At 38.9% G+C, this 17,456-nt stretch overlaps 2 protein-coding genes across 2 annotated transcripts; both read right to left on the bottom strand.

The window, feature by feature from the left end:
- Positions 1 to 3,764: 3,764 nt before the first annotated feature.
- LOC130139563 (uncharacterized) lies at positions 3,765 to 11,518 on the bottom strand. The gene is made up of 7 exons (XM_056316779.1): positions 11,061 to 11,518; positions 9,328 to 9,475; positions 8,192 to 8,383; positions 6,802 to 6,930; positions 6,140 to 6,309; positions 4,709 to 4,839; positions 3,765 to 4,150 (listed from the first exon to the last, which is right to left on the bottom strand). The coding sequence occupies exons 1-7, from the start codon at positions 11,272 to 11,274 to the stop codon at positions 4,079 to 4,081; spliced, it is 1,056 nt and encodes a 351-aa protein (XP_056172754.1). The 5' UTR covers positions 11,275 to 11,518; the 3' UTR covers positions 3,765 to 4,078.
- A 1,885-nt stretch (positions 11,519 to 13,403) lies between these two features.
- LOC115677031 (1-aminocyclopropane-1-carboxylate oxidase homolog 1-like) lies at positions 13,404 to 15,852 on the bottom strand. The gene is made up of 3 exons (XM_056316811.1): positions 15,292 to 15,852; positions 14,417 to 14,738; positions 13,404 to 13,948 (listed from the first exon to the last, which is right to left on the bottom strand). The coding sequence occupies exons 1-3, from the start codon at positions 15,792 to 15,794 to the stop codon at positions 13,676 to 13,678; spliced, it is 1,098 nt and encodes a 365-aa protein (XP_056172786.1). The 5' UTR covers positions 15,795 to 15,852; the 3' UTR covers positions 13,404 to 13,675.
- Positions 15,853 to 17,456: the final 1,604 nt, after the last annotated feature.

The raw sequence follows: 17,456 nt of genomic DNA, 5'->3' as shown, positions 1-17,456 counted from the left end.
CACTTCCTAAATTAACGAGAGAATGGAAAAATTGTTCAAAAAGTCATAAACCTATTGCACTTAGGCTAATCCAGTCATAAACCGTTCAATTTTGCTAATCGAGTCATAATTCTTTTCACTTTTACAAATTGAGTTCATTTGTCTGATTTTAGTTGGAAATCGCTGACGTGGATGCCAGCAGCCCTACGTGGCATGGCCAGCGACCGACGAGGACTCACGGCCCTCGCCCAATGACCAGCGAGGTCAGGCAGCCCTCGCCTGTGATTGATGAGGGTCAACTGGCCCTCGCTTGTGACCAGCAAGGGTTGGTTGGCGACCCTCACCAGACTTGGTAGAAAAAAAAAAGGGCAAATGACACAAATAGTCTATGAACTTTGGCCTAATGTGGGCTAATGTGCAATGTAGTATCTAAACATTTAATTTGTTCAATGTGGTCCTTGAACTTTAACCTAATGTGCAATGTGGTCCCTAAACTTTTGTTACATACTCAATTTAGTCCTTGAACTATATGAAAATGTTCAATATAGACATTGAACATTTTCATATAGTTCAAGGATTACATTAAACATGTAACAAAAGTTCAAGAACCATATCGAACAACTTAAAAGTTCATGGACCACACTAAATTTAGGCTAAAGTTCATGAACTACATTGAATAAATTAAAAGTTTAGAGACCACATTACATATTGGACCAAAATTCAATGACTATTGTGTCATTATCCTTAAAAAAGGGAAAAGAAAGAAAGAAAAGAAAAAAGAAAAAATATCAAAAATTGTCCAACCATTCCAAGTGGCACTATCAGCGTCCATGTCAGCGATTTCTGGTTAAAATTAGTTGAATGGACTCAATAGCAAAACTCGAAAATGTTTAGGACTCAATTAATAAAATCAAAAGGTTTATGATTGAATTGATCAAAGTGCTACAGGTTTAGAATATTTTGGACAATTTTCTTCGAGAGAATCGATGTCCATATACTAAAGACATGACCCTGCAAAAGTTGCTTTATTATCGTCGCCAACTTTTGTTTCCTTGGCCCGTCGCTATTGTCACCAACTTAAAGCTACGTTATATATACAGCAGAACCGAGTATCTCATCCCTCTAGCTTTATTATCGTCACCATTTTTAATACGAAGAATGCTCTTCTTTTCTTAACTCGTCTTCTGATAATGGCCGTCCATATGCATCAAGACGTTTCTCTCATTTTCATCCGTTCTTAAATAATTATTATTCTTTTTAATATGATAGATTAAATAGGTCGATCACGAAAATATTAAAACGTATAAATCACGAGATATTCATTTTCTTTTGAATTTTTTTAAATAGAGTAACATATGAAAATTTCGCTATTTTCTTGAATTTCCATAGTTAGCTTAATTAATCTATGTTGGTCCAGCGATTTCCTCTCAAGATTCACGTCCCGGTAAGAAAAGTCTGTTATTTCCAAAGGGACCATTTTTCTTGCGTTGTCTGTAATCCACACTTTGGAAACAAAAATAATTCTCTCGTTTTGTGGTTGACAAATATCCCGGATGCTCTAACAAGACACTTCGCAATACCGTAGAATTCGACTTGCATATACATATGGTCAAAATCAAATCCAAACCCCTAAGTCTTTCGCTTGCTTTCACACATCTCATATAGCTCGAGGCGGCTAGTCCAATGGGGATTTATTCAAAAAATAATTATCCTCGTCCACATGTAAAATGGGATAATCTATAATTACAAAAGCAAGTTCTTTTTTTTTTTTTGGCCTCAAAATACAAAAGCAAGCTCGATTATATTAAGTTTGTCATGTTATATCTTATAAGTTTTTGGTAAGTGGTGGTCCCTAGGGCTATGTGGGGAACTACACACCATGCCTTAAACCATTTGAATAATTCCTTGTTGACACGCAATAAGTAGAACTTAACATAACGTTCTCAATTGCCAATGATTGAAATTGAATAGCAATGAGCTCTTTTGACTATTATATCTCCCTTTTTTTTCCATATTTAACGCATTTTTTGTACTCGCATATAACGTCGTCCCGAAGTATCACATTGCTCGTGTAGTAGACTCATCGTGAATTACAAAAGAAATGTTTTCTATAATTTTTTGCAAAATAAAAAAAAATCGTGATTTTTTTTAAAAATAAAATGAAGTATTGCGATTTTTGTTTCTCATGGTCCCCCCAAAAAAAGGGAAAAAGAAACCTTTTGTCTTTTTGTAATTTTGAGCTGATTATCAGTTGTTATCAAAGTCGTCGCTAATGTGAACACTTGGCAAAAGCACGTGGAAGACTCCAGTCAAGTCGGACGAATCGTAGTTGATTCCCGTCGCCATTTAGCGATGCTACTTTCTCGTTGAATTATGTCGCCATGATCGTGGGATACGACCAAAACGGAGCTGAAATCAGCATGAAGAATCAAGGAATGAAAAGGAGACGAGTTCATAGGTAGACGACTAAAGACGCATGAGAAATCAATTGATGTTTTTGGTCACGATGGAGTTTTTGTCATCAGTTCAGACCACTTCATAAGTTGACAAGTTCATCATGTTTTCAATTTTCATGTCTTTTCAATTTCATGTAATTTGATTCCGAGTAACAATTTATGTTTCTTTGCGTTGAGATTTGCGTGGTTTTGTTGCTCCATTTGAGTTTCGTTTTCGCGTTTTGTGCTCGAGTGTGGAACCGTAACACGATCTCGATTGCTCTCTAATCAAATTAATTGGATTGCCTTTGTGCATTTCTTTATATTGTTGATCTTTGCTTGGTTATGAGATTAACTTAATACACATGATTAATAAGCCATAGTTCAATGAAAAGGCATTTCTTTATATTGCTCTATAGGTACCATTGTCTGGTTTCCCACGTCAAACTAAATTCATCTCCTTAAGAAGTCAGTTATAATGTAACTCCAAGAGCCTATCTTAAATGAAGACCGAGCGTGAAATCTCAAGCTTCTTGAGGAGCAAAAACCCAATCCCAAGGAATCAAAAGGACGAGGAAGAGGCAAAGGGAACATAGGTGATCTAGTAAGAGCAAGTCTACCGCGAAGTAGATCGATCAGGAAGTTGTGAATTCAATTGGTCCTGACAAACTACATAATTTGGTATTGCTCACCCAAATAGCATATGTTTAAGCTAGCAAGTAGGGTTTGGTGGTTGGATCTACATTAATGACTATAATGCCAGAATAGCGCTCTCATCTACTAGGACTTAGGAGCAAATTTTTACCACCAAGCAAGTGAATCCCAAAGTGGTGCATTCAATGCAAGATTGATCCCTTTAGGACCCATTTCCTTAGCTAGGTCTTCACCATCACCCAAAGAATATTTCGTTGAGCTAGCGATTAGGGTTTGGCAGATGGATTTATTATGATGCCAAAAACAATGCTCTCAACACCTATTGCTCCTTTCCTAAAGCTCAATTGTATAGTCACTTCAGAATAGCGACCGCGGGAATGAAACTGTGACAACGAAACACCTATAAATTGTTTGGGTCCTGAGAAGATTGACCTCGGGTGTTCGAGTCATTTCGATGCCACCATTTAGAATCGTGAATTTACAAACTTATTGCTGAGTCGTGTTGAGGGCAAGGGATGGTAGGTGACTGCTCATTTGTCAACATCAAAATACAAAGCGGAAAGCTAACGCTGGCCAGTTGCACTTGCCAAGGTAAACGAAACTCTCGGCAAGAATGCTCTGCCATGGCGACAAGTCATTTTGGCGACAAGAGAGATGCTTATATGCATTGAAACTAATCATCGATGGAAAAAGAAATACAAGCACACGGACTCATTTCACCATTCATGGATTCACAGTAGCGTTGCAGCATGTTTCACCCAAGAAGTGAAAAACTATCTGCTGAAAAAAATAACCTCAGAGAGAGAGAGAGAGAGAGAAGAATGGAGAGAGAACCTATTTGTATGTGGCTAAAAGAACATGAACCCTTTCACCAGACTTGGACCGGTTTTCGTTTCAGACTGTTGCTTCCTCTGTCTGATGGTGTTTATGTTTTGCCATCGCTAGAAAACTTCATTGTTATCCTACTGTACAAATGAGTCGACTCCAGCGAATCTTCAAGAATGGGACTTCTATAGCTCCTTGCAGAATTCTTTCATGTAACAATTCCGAGCCAGCAATGCTGCCCCAACTGCAGGCTCCACCTGCGTTGCAAGTGTAGACTTAGTTAAAGTGCATAGCAAAAGCACCAGTATCAAATGCTTGCTAGAAAGAATCTCGGGGGACAAGTAAAAACAAAATGCACAGACGTCACAGGTAAAAGCAACCATCAGAGAACTTTTTTGAACATACAAAATGCATTAGACATTGCGTGCTAGAAGCCAACATTATAGCCACAACCGTTTAAAAAAAGAAACCCACAAGATCTGTATTCGTGTATTTCTTTTAATGTGCCCACATGTCACACGTACCAAACGTCTATGGCCAGGCCTACAGAAGCATAAATATATATGATCTGTTTAAATACATATATAGACACATATCACATGTATATATCCATTCATCTATTTATCTGAAACTTCACTGATTGCGAATTTAAGGTTGACGTTACATAAAAAATCACTGAAGCTCTCTATGTGCCCATGAATTTCTGGTCACGAGAATGAGAGAATCATGAAATGGTACCCAGTGGACATACACTATCCATATGTTCCTAAAGAAATTGTCATCCTTATCGGTTGAACAGTAACTGACATGCTTACCTTTGGCCTAATAGGAAATGCCCCAGGGTACTCCTTGGAGATGCAGTTCATGACTTCTTTGCCAATATCCCACCTCTTCTTCGCTTCAAGAACACCACCCACCATGACAAGGGGGAAAGAATCTTTTCCATCTGTAATGGCATTTTCACGAGTATGTAATACAAATTCCCCATAGTAATTAATGCTTCAACTAATGTAATTTATCAACTGTGTCTAACAGGCACATAGTAGTATGCATAATACGCGTCCAACAAAATTTTAATTTTAATTTCCATGGCAATAGATGATTCGGATGGTCATCCTAATCAATTACGACAACGCAATAAAAACATCCAAGGGAGAATAACCGAGACATATCTGCCATCTTACGAAACAATGGCTGAAAATTTCTTGCATTCCCTCATAGGCATCCATCAAGAATCATATTACAGTAAAAAAATATATGTTAGCCACGAGGTAGACTGTACCAAAGTTTACCTGGTTTGAAGTTTTTGCTAATTGGAACACGAAGAGAGTACAGAGTGCTTGGGAAAGCTTAAATTATAATTGAAGAAAATTGTTGAAACTAAGTGTTTCTATGTTGAGTAATTCATATCCGGAGCATATCTAACAAAATTTCGTAAACCAAATCTATAAATAAAGCCATTGGGAAATAAGGAACAAGGCATAACCGAAAGATGAGCCATTTTGATAATTTGAGGCTATTATGCAATTGTATGAAGATTTAAGAGGATCAACCAGCACTCTAAGTTGAATAGAAAATGCCACTGAAGTAAAAGAACTCCATTAAAGCGCTAAAAATAATACTCTATATAGTCGATATCCAGATATTCTATTGAAACACCCCCCCCCCCCACCAAAAAAAAAGAAAAGAAAAGAAAGAAAGACATTTAGATATCAGAATGCATAGAAGATAGATTAATCTGAGATGCGGTTGATCAGATATATCTGCAGACACATCACATAGCATGGAGATAATTGTTTCCAATACGAGAAAAAAATTAAGACTAGGTAAACATGTTTGAGGTGTTTGGACATGTCTATAGGTATATCCGAAAGATGTTTTTAATTAAACGGTCAAACTGACTTCAAAATTGGTAGAGGGAGCCTAAAGAACATAGACTCTGACAAAGGACTCTGAGACTAAGAATCTTTCAGAAATTTGGTAGTAGATAGGATGGTACGGAGTAGAAAATCCGCTCGTCCAACCCAACTTAGGAGTAAAAGATACAGTCATCATTACTAAATCGGTGCTAGTGCCGATAAATATTCCCTCTCCACTATTTTCCACTCTTTTGCTTTCAAGGATTACCATGGTTTAAGAGCACTAAGATCGTAACTTCCAATGTCAAATTTGAACGTCACATGATAATGAGAAAATACCGAAGGGTAAAATGGGTCCAAGTATATCTCTATGGTGAAGTGTCTCACCTTCACCACACAGATGAAGTCTTTCAACAACAGCTTTCACACTTAAAGCCAACTCTTGGACAGATTCAAACAAAATCTTGTTAGCCACTTCATCCCCTGCCTCTGCACAAGACACCACGACAGGGACAAGTGCCGCTATGCGAGCCCAAGATGGATCTGCGTAGGTCCACCTGATTTGTTGAGAGAAAGAATCTCAATGTAACACCAACTATTGATTATGCATAGAATGATGCTTTACAACAAGCAATCAGTAGAATTTGCAATTAGACAGAGACTGACTAACCAAATTTCAGAGAGTTATCTCAGTCTATATTGCAATGAATAGTCCACTAGAAACAACAGCATTGTTTAATATCCTCTCAAAATGAATCATCTCTTGAACAACTAGTACCACGTTTGGCGACAAGAGAAAACAAAAGAAGAAAAAGATGCACCGACCAGCAAACTGTGCAATCAAAGTACAAAATTCCGGTTCTTATCTTTGGTGAAAAGAATGAATCTCTGTGTTTTTGCTAACATAAAAGGAACAAATCTGTTGTTGGGTCACAGTGATACAGTAGTAGTGTAACAGATGTGCTCACTGTGCTCTACTTAATCTTCCTAAAGATTTCTAGACTATTCAACCTCAAGAAAAAGATGACATCCACTAGTTAATAGCATACCCAATTAATTCATCAGGGGAAGAAAGGCCAAGCTTCTCTAATATGCTGGAAGTCAGATTTGTTTCTGGCCCACGACCATCATAAGCCCTAATTATTGCCGTTAATGCCTGTGCAGCTATTCCATAACCACTGCAATAAAAAAAAGATCAAATTATGCTAAATGTTGCCGAACACGCAATACAGTGATATGAAAATTAAACCCACAAACTTCATTGAACAGCTGCATGATAGAATGCATCCGAGCACATAAAAGAGGCAAATTTAATCGGGGTTAACCTACAGAAATCCAGAGGCAAACAGAAGGGAGATAACAGAGATCTCAAGCCCCTAAGCAGCATCTCTAGCAATCATGTGCCGTCATGATACATAAATTAATGTTGTTAAAACTTCTGACGCAACAGCAATTACATAAACAGGAATTCAGGTAGTTGACATACTTATGACAGGCACAAGAGATGACAGAGCTTAAACTTTCCTTCATTGTCTTTCCACACATAACACATTTCCAATAAATTCTCATCATGACAACATGACCTGATGCTCATACTCAATATCTGTCAACTATATAAACAATCCGCACATGCTCTCTAGTATCATACCATATGAATGCTCTAGTATACATAAGCAATTACCAATTAAGTTTACCAAAGGTAGTCACATGCTTCAAGTCATATCAAAATGGAATGCCATGGGTGGTCCATGAACTTGTCTTCAATGTTCAATGAGATTTATTGAACCTTTTCTTTTGTTCAATCTAGTTCTTGAATTTTCAACAATCCACTCTATGTATTCCTTCGGTTGAAAAATTATAACTCCATTAGCTTATGTAAGCATGATTTTTGTTAACTTGACGTTAGATTTGCTATACTGGTGTCCATGTGGCTTACTTATGTCTTCCAAGTCAATATCTCTCTCTCATTATTTTGACCCAAAAAGAGAGCAAAAATGATTTGTTGACTTGGGAAAACGTCATGGTAGTCCACATCATTACTTTGGCCCTGTAAACGCTGATGTGGCAATATACATAAAAAAATGCATGGAATATGACAATACACTTAGCAGAAGGACTACATCCACATAACTTTTTTGAAATTTTAGTGATTGGATTGAAAAAAAAAAAAGCTTAGGGATCACATTAAACATTGAAGAAAAGTTTAATGACCACCTACATCATTACCCCTTAGCAAATCAAACTACTAAACTATAATAATGAGGCACACCTTAATGGCGATAAAGGAACATGACAACCATTAACTCTAAATTTAGTCAAAGGCCATAATTGCTTATCCTTAAAAAGAACGCCCGTAGTATGCATGTAGGAAATACATTGGAAATTTAGAGCAAACTTTTAGCCCTGTGGAATTGAAATTGGAGAAAATGATGCATGTACCTTCCCCAATCGCCTAAGATGGGTCCTGCACCAGCAGCCCGAGCTTCTCTTCCATCTTCTGTAAATCCATAAGCAATGGTGCCAGTACCGGCAATTAAAACACATCCATGAAGTTTTCCTAGGGTTCCACTCGCCAGAGCTGCAACGGCATCATTTTGAACATAGAGCCTAACATAGCTCGGGAATATCTCCCTGCAAATAATTAGACCCTATTAACACGTGTAAAACAATGTTAAAAACGTTATGAAATTTGAAGTAACCATATGCAAGTACACCACTCAGTGAGAGAACTTGTGCACTTAAATCAACTAAAAGAGAGCCACCTAGTTTCTACAATATGTCTCATTTTTGGACAGAAGAAATTACAGATTCTTAAGATAACAAACAGAGTCTCGAGATCTCTCTACTGTATTTGAGCATTCACAAATCACAATCTGTATTGAAACTCTTTCGTTCCTCTCTTCGTGTCTGTTTTTTTTTTTTTTTTTTCTCCTTTTGTTTCTTTATTCAGGTCTTGAGAAACTCCTCTCTTTCTTAATGGTTTCAAAGCACAAGACACATGTACAATAAATTAAAGTGTTGACAAAATGAATTTTGTCGGAACCTTTGCAGTCTTGTTTGCTGTATAATATTTCTTTCTACAGAAATCAGACAACTATATGACTGCCACTGCCCCGGGTAATGAAGCTTTGAAAATTGAAAAGGTATTAGAGGAAATTTCGGCACAGGATAACGCAATGTATAAGGCATTTTCTGCTAATAGTTATTGAAAATAGAAAAACCAATCTTAGAAGTACAACATTTTATACAATTAGAAAAAACAACATTTTGCATGCAACAACTTCTAAAACATTGAATAATGAGTAGAATAGAACAAACCAAGAAGTTTCTTAGCTTCCCCGTATTAATAAATTCAAGAAAGAAATCCTAGACAGGACAGAAATCATGCATTGAAGTTCCTTCTTTCTCGGTTAAGTGCATTTATATTTATCACAAATAATATGAGGAATCTTATAATGTCAGGCATTCATTTAAAACCCATCAATGTGGAGTTAAATGAAATCTGTGCAACAAAATAAACCTTCTCCTGAACAGTTTATAGATTAGTAATCAAACGATGTACTGCTAGAGTAGACCTGAGCCAATTTACTATTCTCTGCTGATCAGTTGGATGGTTAACACCAGACACGGCTAGACAAACAGCCCGGACAGCTGATCGATGAGAACCAGATTTAGCTAGAGCATCTGCCATAACTTGCTCCAGCGTCTCCCTTGCAGCAGCTTCTTTAAAATGGAAAGATTGACAAAAATCACTAAATCATCTCATGTAAATGGTCCACGTCACAACTTTTCCAGACTCGTACTTAATCAGAAGTCATGCAGAAAAAGAGCAGCTAGAAATTGTAATAAACATATATACGAGACAAATACAGCGAACTCGTGCAAAACATCGTATGGTAGATCCTTCTATCTCTCTGTCCAGTTCTAAGGTTCAACTTCAAACTCAAGAACGACATCAACAAAAAAAAAAAAGGAAAATTCATTCTTGGAAGATTACATAACAAAATAGCACTGGGACATCACCAAATAGGATTGAATTTCAATATGTCACCGGTTTCTCTCACTCTCTCTGTTGGTGTCATCATCTGCTAAATTTCTTTACTTCTTTTATGAGTAGTACAGTTAAAATTATGTCCATGGTGCCTGAAAATTTGAAGCATGGAATGAGCCTTTCAGTTGAAAGTTTTCAGTAGTATGGCTGCCATTATCACTTTTATCATAAAGTGCCACTGCCATCATTTACCTCAAAATGTATTAGCTTATCAATGCTCCATTACTCATCACATCTCAGCCATTGAAACAATTTACTCCTACAGTGGAAAAAGATATACAAAATGCACTCATGCACAGAATTAACTGCCCATATAACTCACATGGTTAACTAGAATTTTAGAGTAGCCAATGGCTTCAGTTTTTTATTTGCAATATATCGAGTTTCAATTAGCTTCAAATAATTAGCAGAAATTTGGGGAAACATCGTAACAAGAGATACTCTAATCATTAATTTTACATGGCGCAGACAACACATCTACTTTATATCGACTTCTCCTTTTTCTTTGAATTCATCTCAACCAGCAGTTGAAAACTAAAAACTTGGATTCACTGTTGAAGACGTATGCTCTATGTCATTCATAGACACGTGAAACAATTTCCTAACCAAAAACACCAGGCCAACAGCAACATGATCAAACAAGCAAATGTGCAGCCCAGATTACATTTTTTTCTCCACAAGCATTGTAGTTGGAGTACCTACCCCAGTAAATATAGAGGAAAGAGGAATACAAAAGGGAAACCATCGATCCAAAAAAGTAACAAGGACCTTGCATTTCAAACGGCCTTTTTCTTTATCGAAACATGCGCAATCAACAAGAACATGTGAATTGAGGGACATACATCTATGATCCACACACCTCCTCATTGCAAACAGCCTATTGTTTAATTGGATTTCTCTGTTATTCGACACCAAATACGGATATACTGCTCTGACATCAAAAAGTGGGTCAATCCCTTCTGAGGTCAGAGCTCAGACAGAATGAACCCAATTAACCCCAATTTCAGCAACACATGAAAAATGCCAGATGAAAACACAAACCAGGTTGTGCGCAATGCAGCTTGAACACAAAAAACCAAACCGACACAATACACAACTTCGCAAACTTCGATATTATCAAAACCACCAAACCACACAAGATCAAGAAAACGCGAAGCACACCAAACAAGCCGAAAAAAAAAAAATCAAATACATCTATGAGCAGAACGAAAGGAAGAAAACTCAAGCAATAACCGAACAGTGAAATTTTTTTTTTACCCCCAACACTGTTGTGATTGGAGCAACCGGCGACGGCTTTGGCCAGAACGGGAAGAGGGTCGGGAAGGGGGTCGGAGACCGGGAGCAGAGGCATGCATATGCACACCGTCGACGTCGTCCCGCCGTCCAACCCAAGAATCACCTCGTTGCTGCTGCCCATCACCGGCATTTCCTGCTCGAAGTCCCAAATCTCGCCATTCCTGTACCTCTTCATCACTCTCGGCTATCACCCACCAATCAAGGTCCAGATGGGCCAACTGGGTCGACGCGTTTCTTGATTGGGCGAGCCCCCCCGTCCCCCCCGTCGTCGTCCCTCTTATGTGCTGGTGATGGCGAGACGGAAAGAGATGGTTAAAAAGGAGTGCGCGAGAGACAGAGAGAGAGAGAGAGAGAGAGAGTCGACAAGAAAGAGACACCCAATTTCAAGAATTAACAAATGATTCGAGAGGGGCGTAACACTAAACTTCGGGTGTGGGGGCGGCGTGGGGGGATTCGGACGGCAGGGCCGGGCCAAACGCTAGATGGTCGATCCTTCAAAGGTTGGCTTTGAAATTTCTTTCCCCTTTTCTTTTGGTTTCTTGAAATTTGTTTGCGTGATGCGTTGAAGAGAGAGAGAGAGAGAGGAGGAGAAGAAGCATGAGGAGGAGGCGGAGGAGGAGGAGGAGGGTGGCTCTCCATTTGACTGGCGTTATCCTGCTCTGCGCGGAGCCATCGTGGAAGGAAAGCGACAAGAGAAGATGATCGCAGCGATTCAACGCGATGCGGTCGCGTTCGTCCGGCTCTCCTTCGTGTGATCCTCGTGAGCATATTTTGCATTAACGTTCGACGGGGTCCGTACATGTGGCAGGTGAATAAGTATATATTTTCTATGTCCAAAAACAAAAACCAAGAATGAGTATATATTCTCCAATCCAACCCATTATATTATGGAAAAAAATCATTTTTGAGAAAATTCCAAGTAAGGGCCTGAAGTGCCTTCATTTTCTCAAATAAAAATCTGCAATGGCGACAACAATTTCAAATAAGGGTTTATTCTTGCCGGCCGGCCAAATTTGAAGCAAAGTCCATTTCGGGAGAAAATATCCTTGACCCTAGTGAAGACGGGCCCCTTTTTTTAGATTAACATGGTCACTTTAGATCTTTATTCGAAACAAAGTCTACTTCAAACCCATTTTTTAGAAAATGAAGGCATTTCGGACCCTTATTTAAAATTTTCCCATAATTTTATTAAAACATTAAATGCATTTTTCTTTTCCCAATTAAATTTTAATGCATTTTTCCGAGAAAAAATAGAAAAATACTAAAGGAAAACCTCTTGAAATTCCAATCTAGGTAACGGACATGTAATTACATTGTGGCATTTCACGTGTGTAATAAAATAGACTACATCATATATACTTAATAGTATTTATGATAGAGAGAAATCTTTTCTATTTTTTTCAAGAAAGTTATAAGAGAAGAATATTTCAAAAAAAAAATCAACATAGTTGTAGATATCATGTATATTCGATAATATTTAAAGTAATATTAGCAAAAATTAGACTCCACGAGAATGATAAACTATCTGCCTTATAAATTAAAGAAATATGGACCCTATTAGGCACGACATATCATGCTACGGAAAGAAAAAAAAAATACAAACATAATTATAAAACGATATAGAGAGAAAAAAAAATGGATTTGTTGCTTACAATAGAATATGTAGCAGAATAGACTGCCTTACGTGGAATACTGTACTAGGAATAGACAAACAAAATCTATCTCGATAAAATTGACTTACTCTTTATAACATGTTATGGAGCCCATGCGACGGCAAGTACTATGGCATGATAAGCATACAAAATAAGTTTGGGATAATTACCAAAAAAGTTATAAATCTATTGCACGGATATCAATTCAGTCTAACTCCTACATCTTTTGGTAATTTATCAATTTAGTCCTTTCGGCTTTTTTTGGCTGGAAATTGCTAACGTAGACACCGGCCGTCCTACTTGGTACATACGGTGCTAAAGTGAACATTTTTTTGTAAATTTTTATATTTTTTCTTTTCTTTTCTTTTTCCACTAGGCCCCCAGCCACATTGGAAAAAATAAAAAGAAAAGAAAAGAAATTAATTAAATGAAATAAAATTAAGAAATTATTTTAAAAAAATTATCCATGTCAACACTGATATGCCATGTAAGGTGATTATTGTCCATATCAGCGATTTCTAGCCAATAAATTAGCCAAATTAAAATATTTATAACTGAATTTACATCCACACAATAAATTTAAGACTTTTTTTTTTTGGTAATTTTGCCGGCACGACACCTTAATTGCATCTCGACATGCTAACCCGCTTAGTTACTTCTAAATGCACTTTACCTTTGTATATAAAAATTCATATGTTACATGATTTAATACTATTTGAGAGACATAAACTTGACAAATCGAGATTGTTGAAAGTTACCATTACGACACGAACACACGAATCGTCAACCTTATGCTCAATGCTTGTGGGGAAATACCAGATACAGAAGCAAATTTACACATAGGATGTTGTACTTGTACATGTCAATTGTCAAAGTTCTTGGCTTGAAACATCTTGCATCTCTGTCTGTCCTCAACTCATCGTTTCACAATCTGAAGCTCGACAGCGGAGAGATAGTGTCGAGTCTGTTTTCCGCACAGACTTTGGCACGGTAGGATGCCAGATAACCTGGCGCTGTGGTCTCCCGGTATATCGGCGGGTTCTCTTCCGATACCAGTTCTTCGATGGGTCCGTAGAGCTTCGAGGCCTGTTTGATCCCGAAACTCGTCCTGAAGAAGCTCGCGATCGAGACTCTCGGGCCGACGGCTTTAGCCAACACCCGGTGGCTCGCGCTCTTGAACTTGTCATTTGAAATCAGCTGCACGCAGAGCATTGACCCGAATAAAAACAAGAATCAGTTTAAAGACTGAATGGTAGATATCATTCTCATGCAACCCTACGGGACCTGCTCTAAGTTGTTTTCTCTTCTTTGGCTATGTCTAATTCAAAACTTACTCCAGTGTAACTAGTATTTTCGGGTTTCTTTTGTATCGTGTACAGAAAATTACGATTTTCGCTCACGATTAGGTTATGTCCCTGTCGTTGTTTACAGCATACAGAATCATACCTGTTGCTTTTTTGGAGATCTGCAAAAGAACTCTATCCAATATGAGAAAACCATAAAACTTCCATCATTTCATGGACTACAAAACGCCAAATTCGCATGGAATGTGTGAATATCGTGTATGTGCGCGCATGTACGTGCGAGGGCGTTTAATCTGCTCTTCTCAATTAGCAAAGATGAGACCATTACAACAGAGGAAAAGAGCAACTTTAGCTTGCTTGCCTGCATAAGGTCTCCAATGTTCACCAGTAAAGCTCCTTTCTGGGGAAGGACATTGACCCACTGATCGTCTAGAAGGAACTGAAGGCCACCCATATGATCCTGCAGGAGTATGGTCAGGAAGGTACCGTCGTTGTGAGTGTTACATCCCATGGCTCGCTCCGGCTCGGGACACGGCGGATAATACTGGCACAAGAGGACTAATCCCTCGCCGCAATGCATGTCCTTCAGGTGGCTCGGCTTGAGACCGAGCGCCTCCGACAACAGCTCCAACAATGTGAGCCCCAAGTTGTGCACTTGTTCTGAGAATTCGATCACAATGTCCCTGCAAGCAATGCAAAACACAAACACTTTAAAGTCTTTGAAGTTTAACCAAAATCAAAGTAATGGATTTGGGTCTATTTTAAGGATTCATCGTCGGGGTCTTCAGCGAGTAAATGCAGAAAGTTCTTGACGGCAAATCGTGAATTCGCCAATCTTGAGAATCGATACCACTGTTCAGAACCAGGGTCTAGTCAAGTTCAGTCAGGCCAACAGGGTTCAGTACTCGAGCTCGACTCCGACTCGATTGGGCATGTCGATATTCCGGCCCTGAGCTTGACTTCTCAAGAAGCTCGAGCATGGTCGACTTCACTAAGCTCGAATTCGACCTCAAATTCTTGAAATTGCAAGACTAGAATACTATATCATCTTGCTATCTACAACATTTATGAACACATCCATACAATTCTCAATTGCTCGATTCCGCTAATGAGTTATTCGAGTGCAAGTATTCTTGATTAAGCTTGAACCCGACTCAGTCAAGTACATGAGCCAGTTGAACTTGAACTTGAGAAAATCAAGTCAAGAGATGGAATGAAACGTTTCGAAGGTCGTACCTACACGATTCCGGCAACTCTTGAGGCTCCGGCGGGCTCGGAGCCATCTCGCAGACCAGAGTATCCCTCCAGTCCGCCGCCGCCACGTTGAACAGAGTGGAGTTCGAGCAGTACATCACCTTCCTCCCCTTGTCGCGCGAGTACCAGTCCCTCCTGCTCTCGCTCTCGTGGAACCTCCGCACCCCTCCGATCATCTCCTCCAGCACGCCCTCCGGGATCCCGTGGTTCACCACCTGGAACAAGCCCCGGCCCTCGCACGCGATCCGGACCCCCTCCACCGCGCGCCGCCGGAGATTTCCGCCGGCGGCGCCGGCGACGGCTCCGAGGTCGACGGTTGGGATCGCGAGGTCGGCGGCGTCGGCCGTGGACTTCCCGGCGTGGACGAAGAAGGACGGGATCTTCGAGACGCCGGAGTCGTAGAGGCCCTTGACGCCGAGCTTCGTGTCGTCGAAGAGTTTCCGGTCGTCGTCTCGCCGGGGCGCGGCGATACTCGCCGCCGACATCTTCGCTTTGGTTTTGCTTTGCTTCGACAAGCTGATCGGTGTTCGATTAGTGCGCTGCCGATAAGGTACGACGTGGACGTGCGTTTTTATTTTATTTTTTATCACTTTTTCTTATAGAAAAAGCAGTCAAAAACTCCAAAGTCAACTACGCATTTTTACCATAATTTCTTTTGTGACACCAAATCTCTTAAATTTATATTTATATGGCACATTTACTTTCTAAGGCAAAGTAAAATAAAAATAATATCGTTTTGGTTAAAAAATCATCTGACAAATTCTTACGAATACAAATTTGAAGTATTTTATGTCACAAAAAAAATTTAAAAGTAAATATATCACAATGAGTATTATTTTTATTGCTTTGCGAGAAACAAATGGACCTTTGGAGCATCTCGTGTACTTTAGTGAAACTCAACAAACGCTCTACATTCAACCATTAGATGAATGGTACATAATGTACGCTAATTAACATCAACACACACTTGCATGTTGATCAATCGCTAAAGAAGTCTTTAGCAAAAAGGACCAATTTCCAAGTCGAAAGTGAGGGTTTCCTTTTCTTAATTTTTTTCCTTTCTAATATATGCCCCCAAGCCCCATGTCGCAAGGGCCTCATTTGTAGTTGCACGTTCTAAAATGTGACGCAAAAATTTAAGAACAAGTGGAAAGGGACGGCAATTTAACCTTCCCCCACAATAATTGACAATCGATTCTCTTAATTTTTCAAGGATTAAAGAATCGCACGTGTTGACAACAATAAATAAATTAGGTCGTCGATGATATAATATATTATAAAGGGAATGAGCAAAGTGACAAAATATATGTGGCTTGTCGAAGGATGAAGTGAGCTGTAAAAGTTAATTATCAAAATTATGATAGTAAATTGTAGACAACTACTGGAATGTCCCGGCGGGAAATTCAAGAATTTGAAATTGAAAAGACCGACGTCATAGAGAATGAATGCCGCTTGGTTTTAGTATTGTAGATTGTCGATGAAGATTGTCATGAGAAAACTGGGCTGTCGAAGCTGTCGACAAGAAATGCACGTGAAGATGGCTACTGTTCATGGAAAGATGAACGTTAGAATAAAATACGATCGATGATGGATATCTCACAAAGAAGGATAAGTGTCAGGATAAAGATTGATGACAGTTACTTTTTGTGGGAAGATAGGCGTCAGAATAAAATAAGATCGATGGCAGATATCTCACAAAGAAGGACATGTGTCAGGATAAGGATGGATGATGGTTAATTTTTGTGGGAGGACAGGCGTCAGAATAAAATGAGATCGATGACGGTTACTTTTCACGAAATGACAAGTGTCGAAATAGAGTAATGTCGACAACAGTTACCTCATGGGGAAGGAAAAGTGTTAAAAGCCAGGACCAAGTCAAACAAACGGTTAGTGAACAGATGTCATGCAAGGAATGATAAAGATGAGATCAGTGGTAAGTATTGGCAAATAGCATTAGAGAGACGATTATTGTGCTCTCAGTATAAATACCATTCGACAGCCAAGAAAGCCCTCGCGAACACACAATCAAAATGCTATCTTTAAATTATCATTACTTTCCAGCATTGTACTTTCAATTCCCTCAGTTGTAATCATTTATGTTCTGAACACAGTAGTTCCGTAATACGGTGTCGATGGAGTTCGGATGC

This window comes from Syzygium oleosum, unplaced genomic scaffold, assembly GCF_021117445.2.
Source record: "Syzygium oleosum isolate NSW1041296 unplaced genomic scaffold, Sole_v2.1 Sole_v2.12, whole genome shotgun sequence".
NCBI lineage: Eukaryota > Viridiplantae > Streptophyta > Magnoliopsida > Myrtales > Myrtaceae > Syzygium > Syzygium oleosum.
The sequence above is the reverse complement of the archived record's forward strand: the minus strand, read 5'-3'. Positions and strand labels throughout refer to the sequence as shown.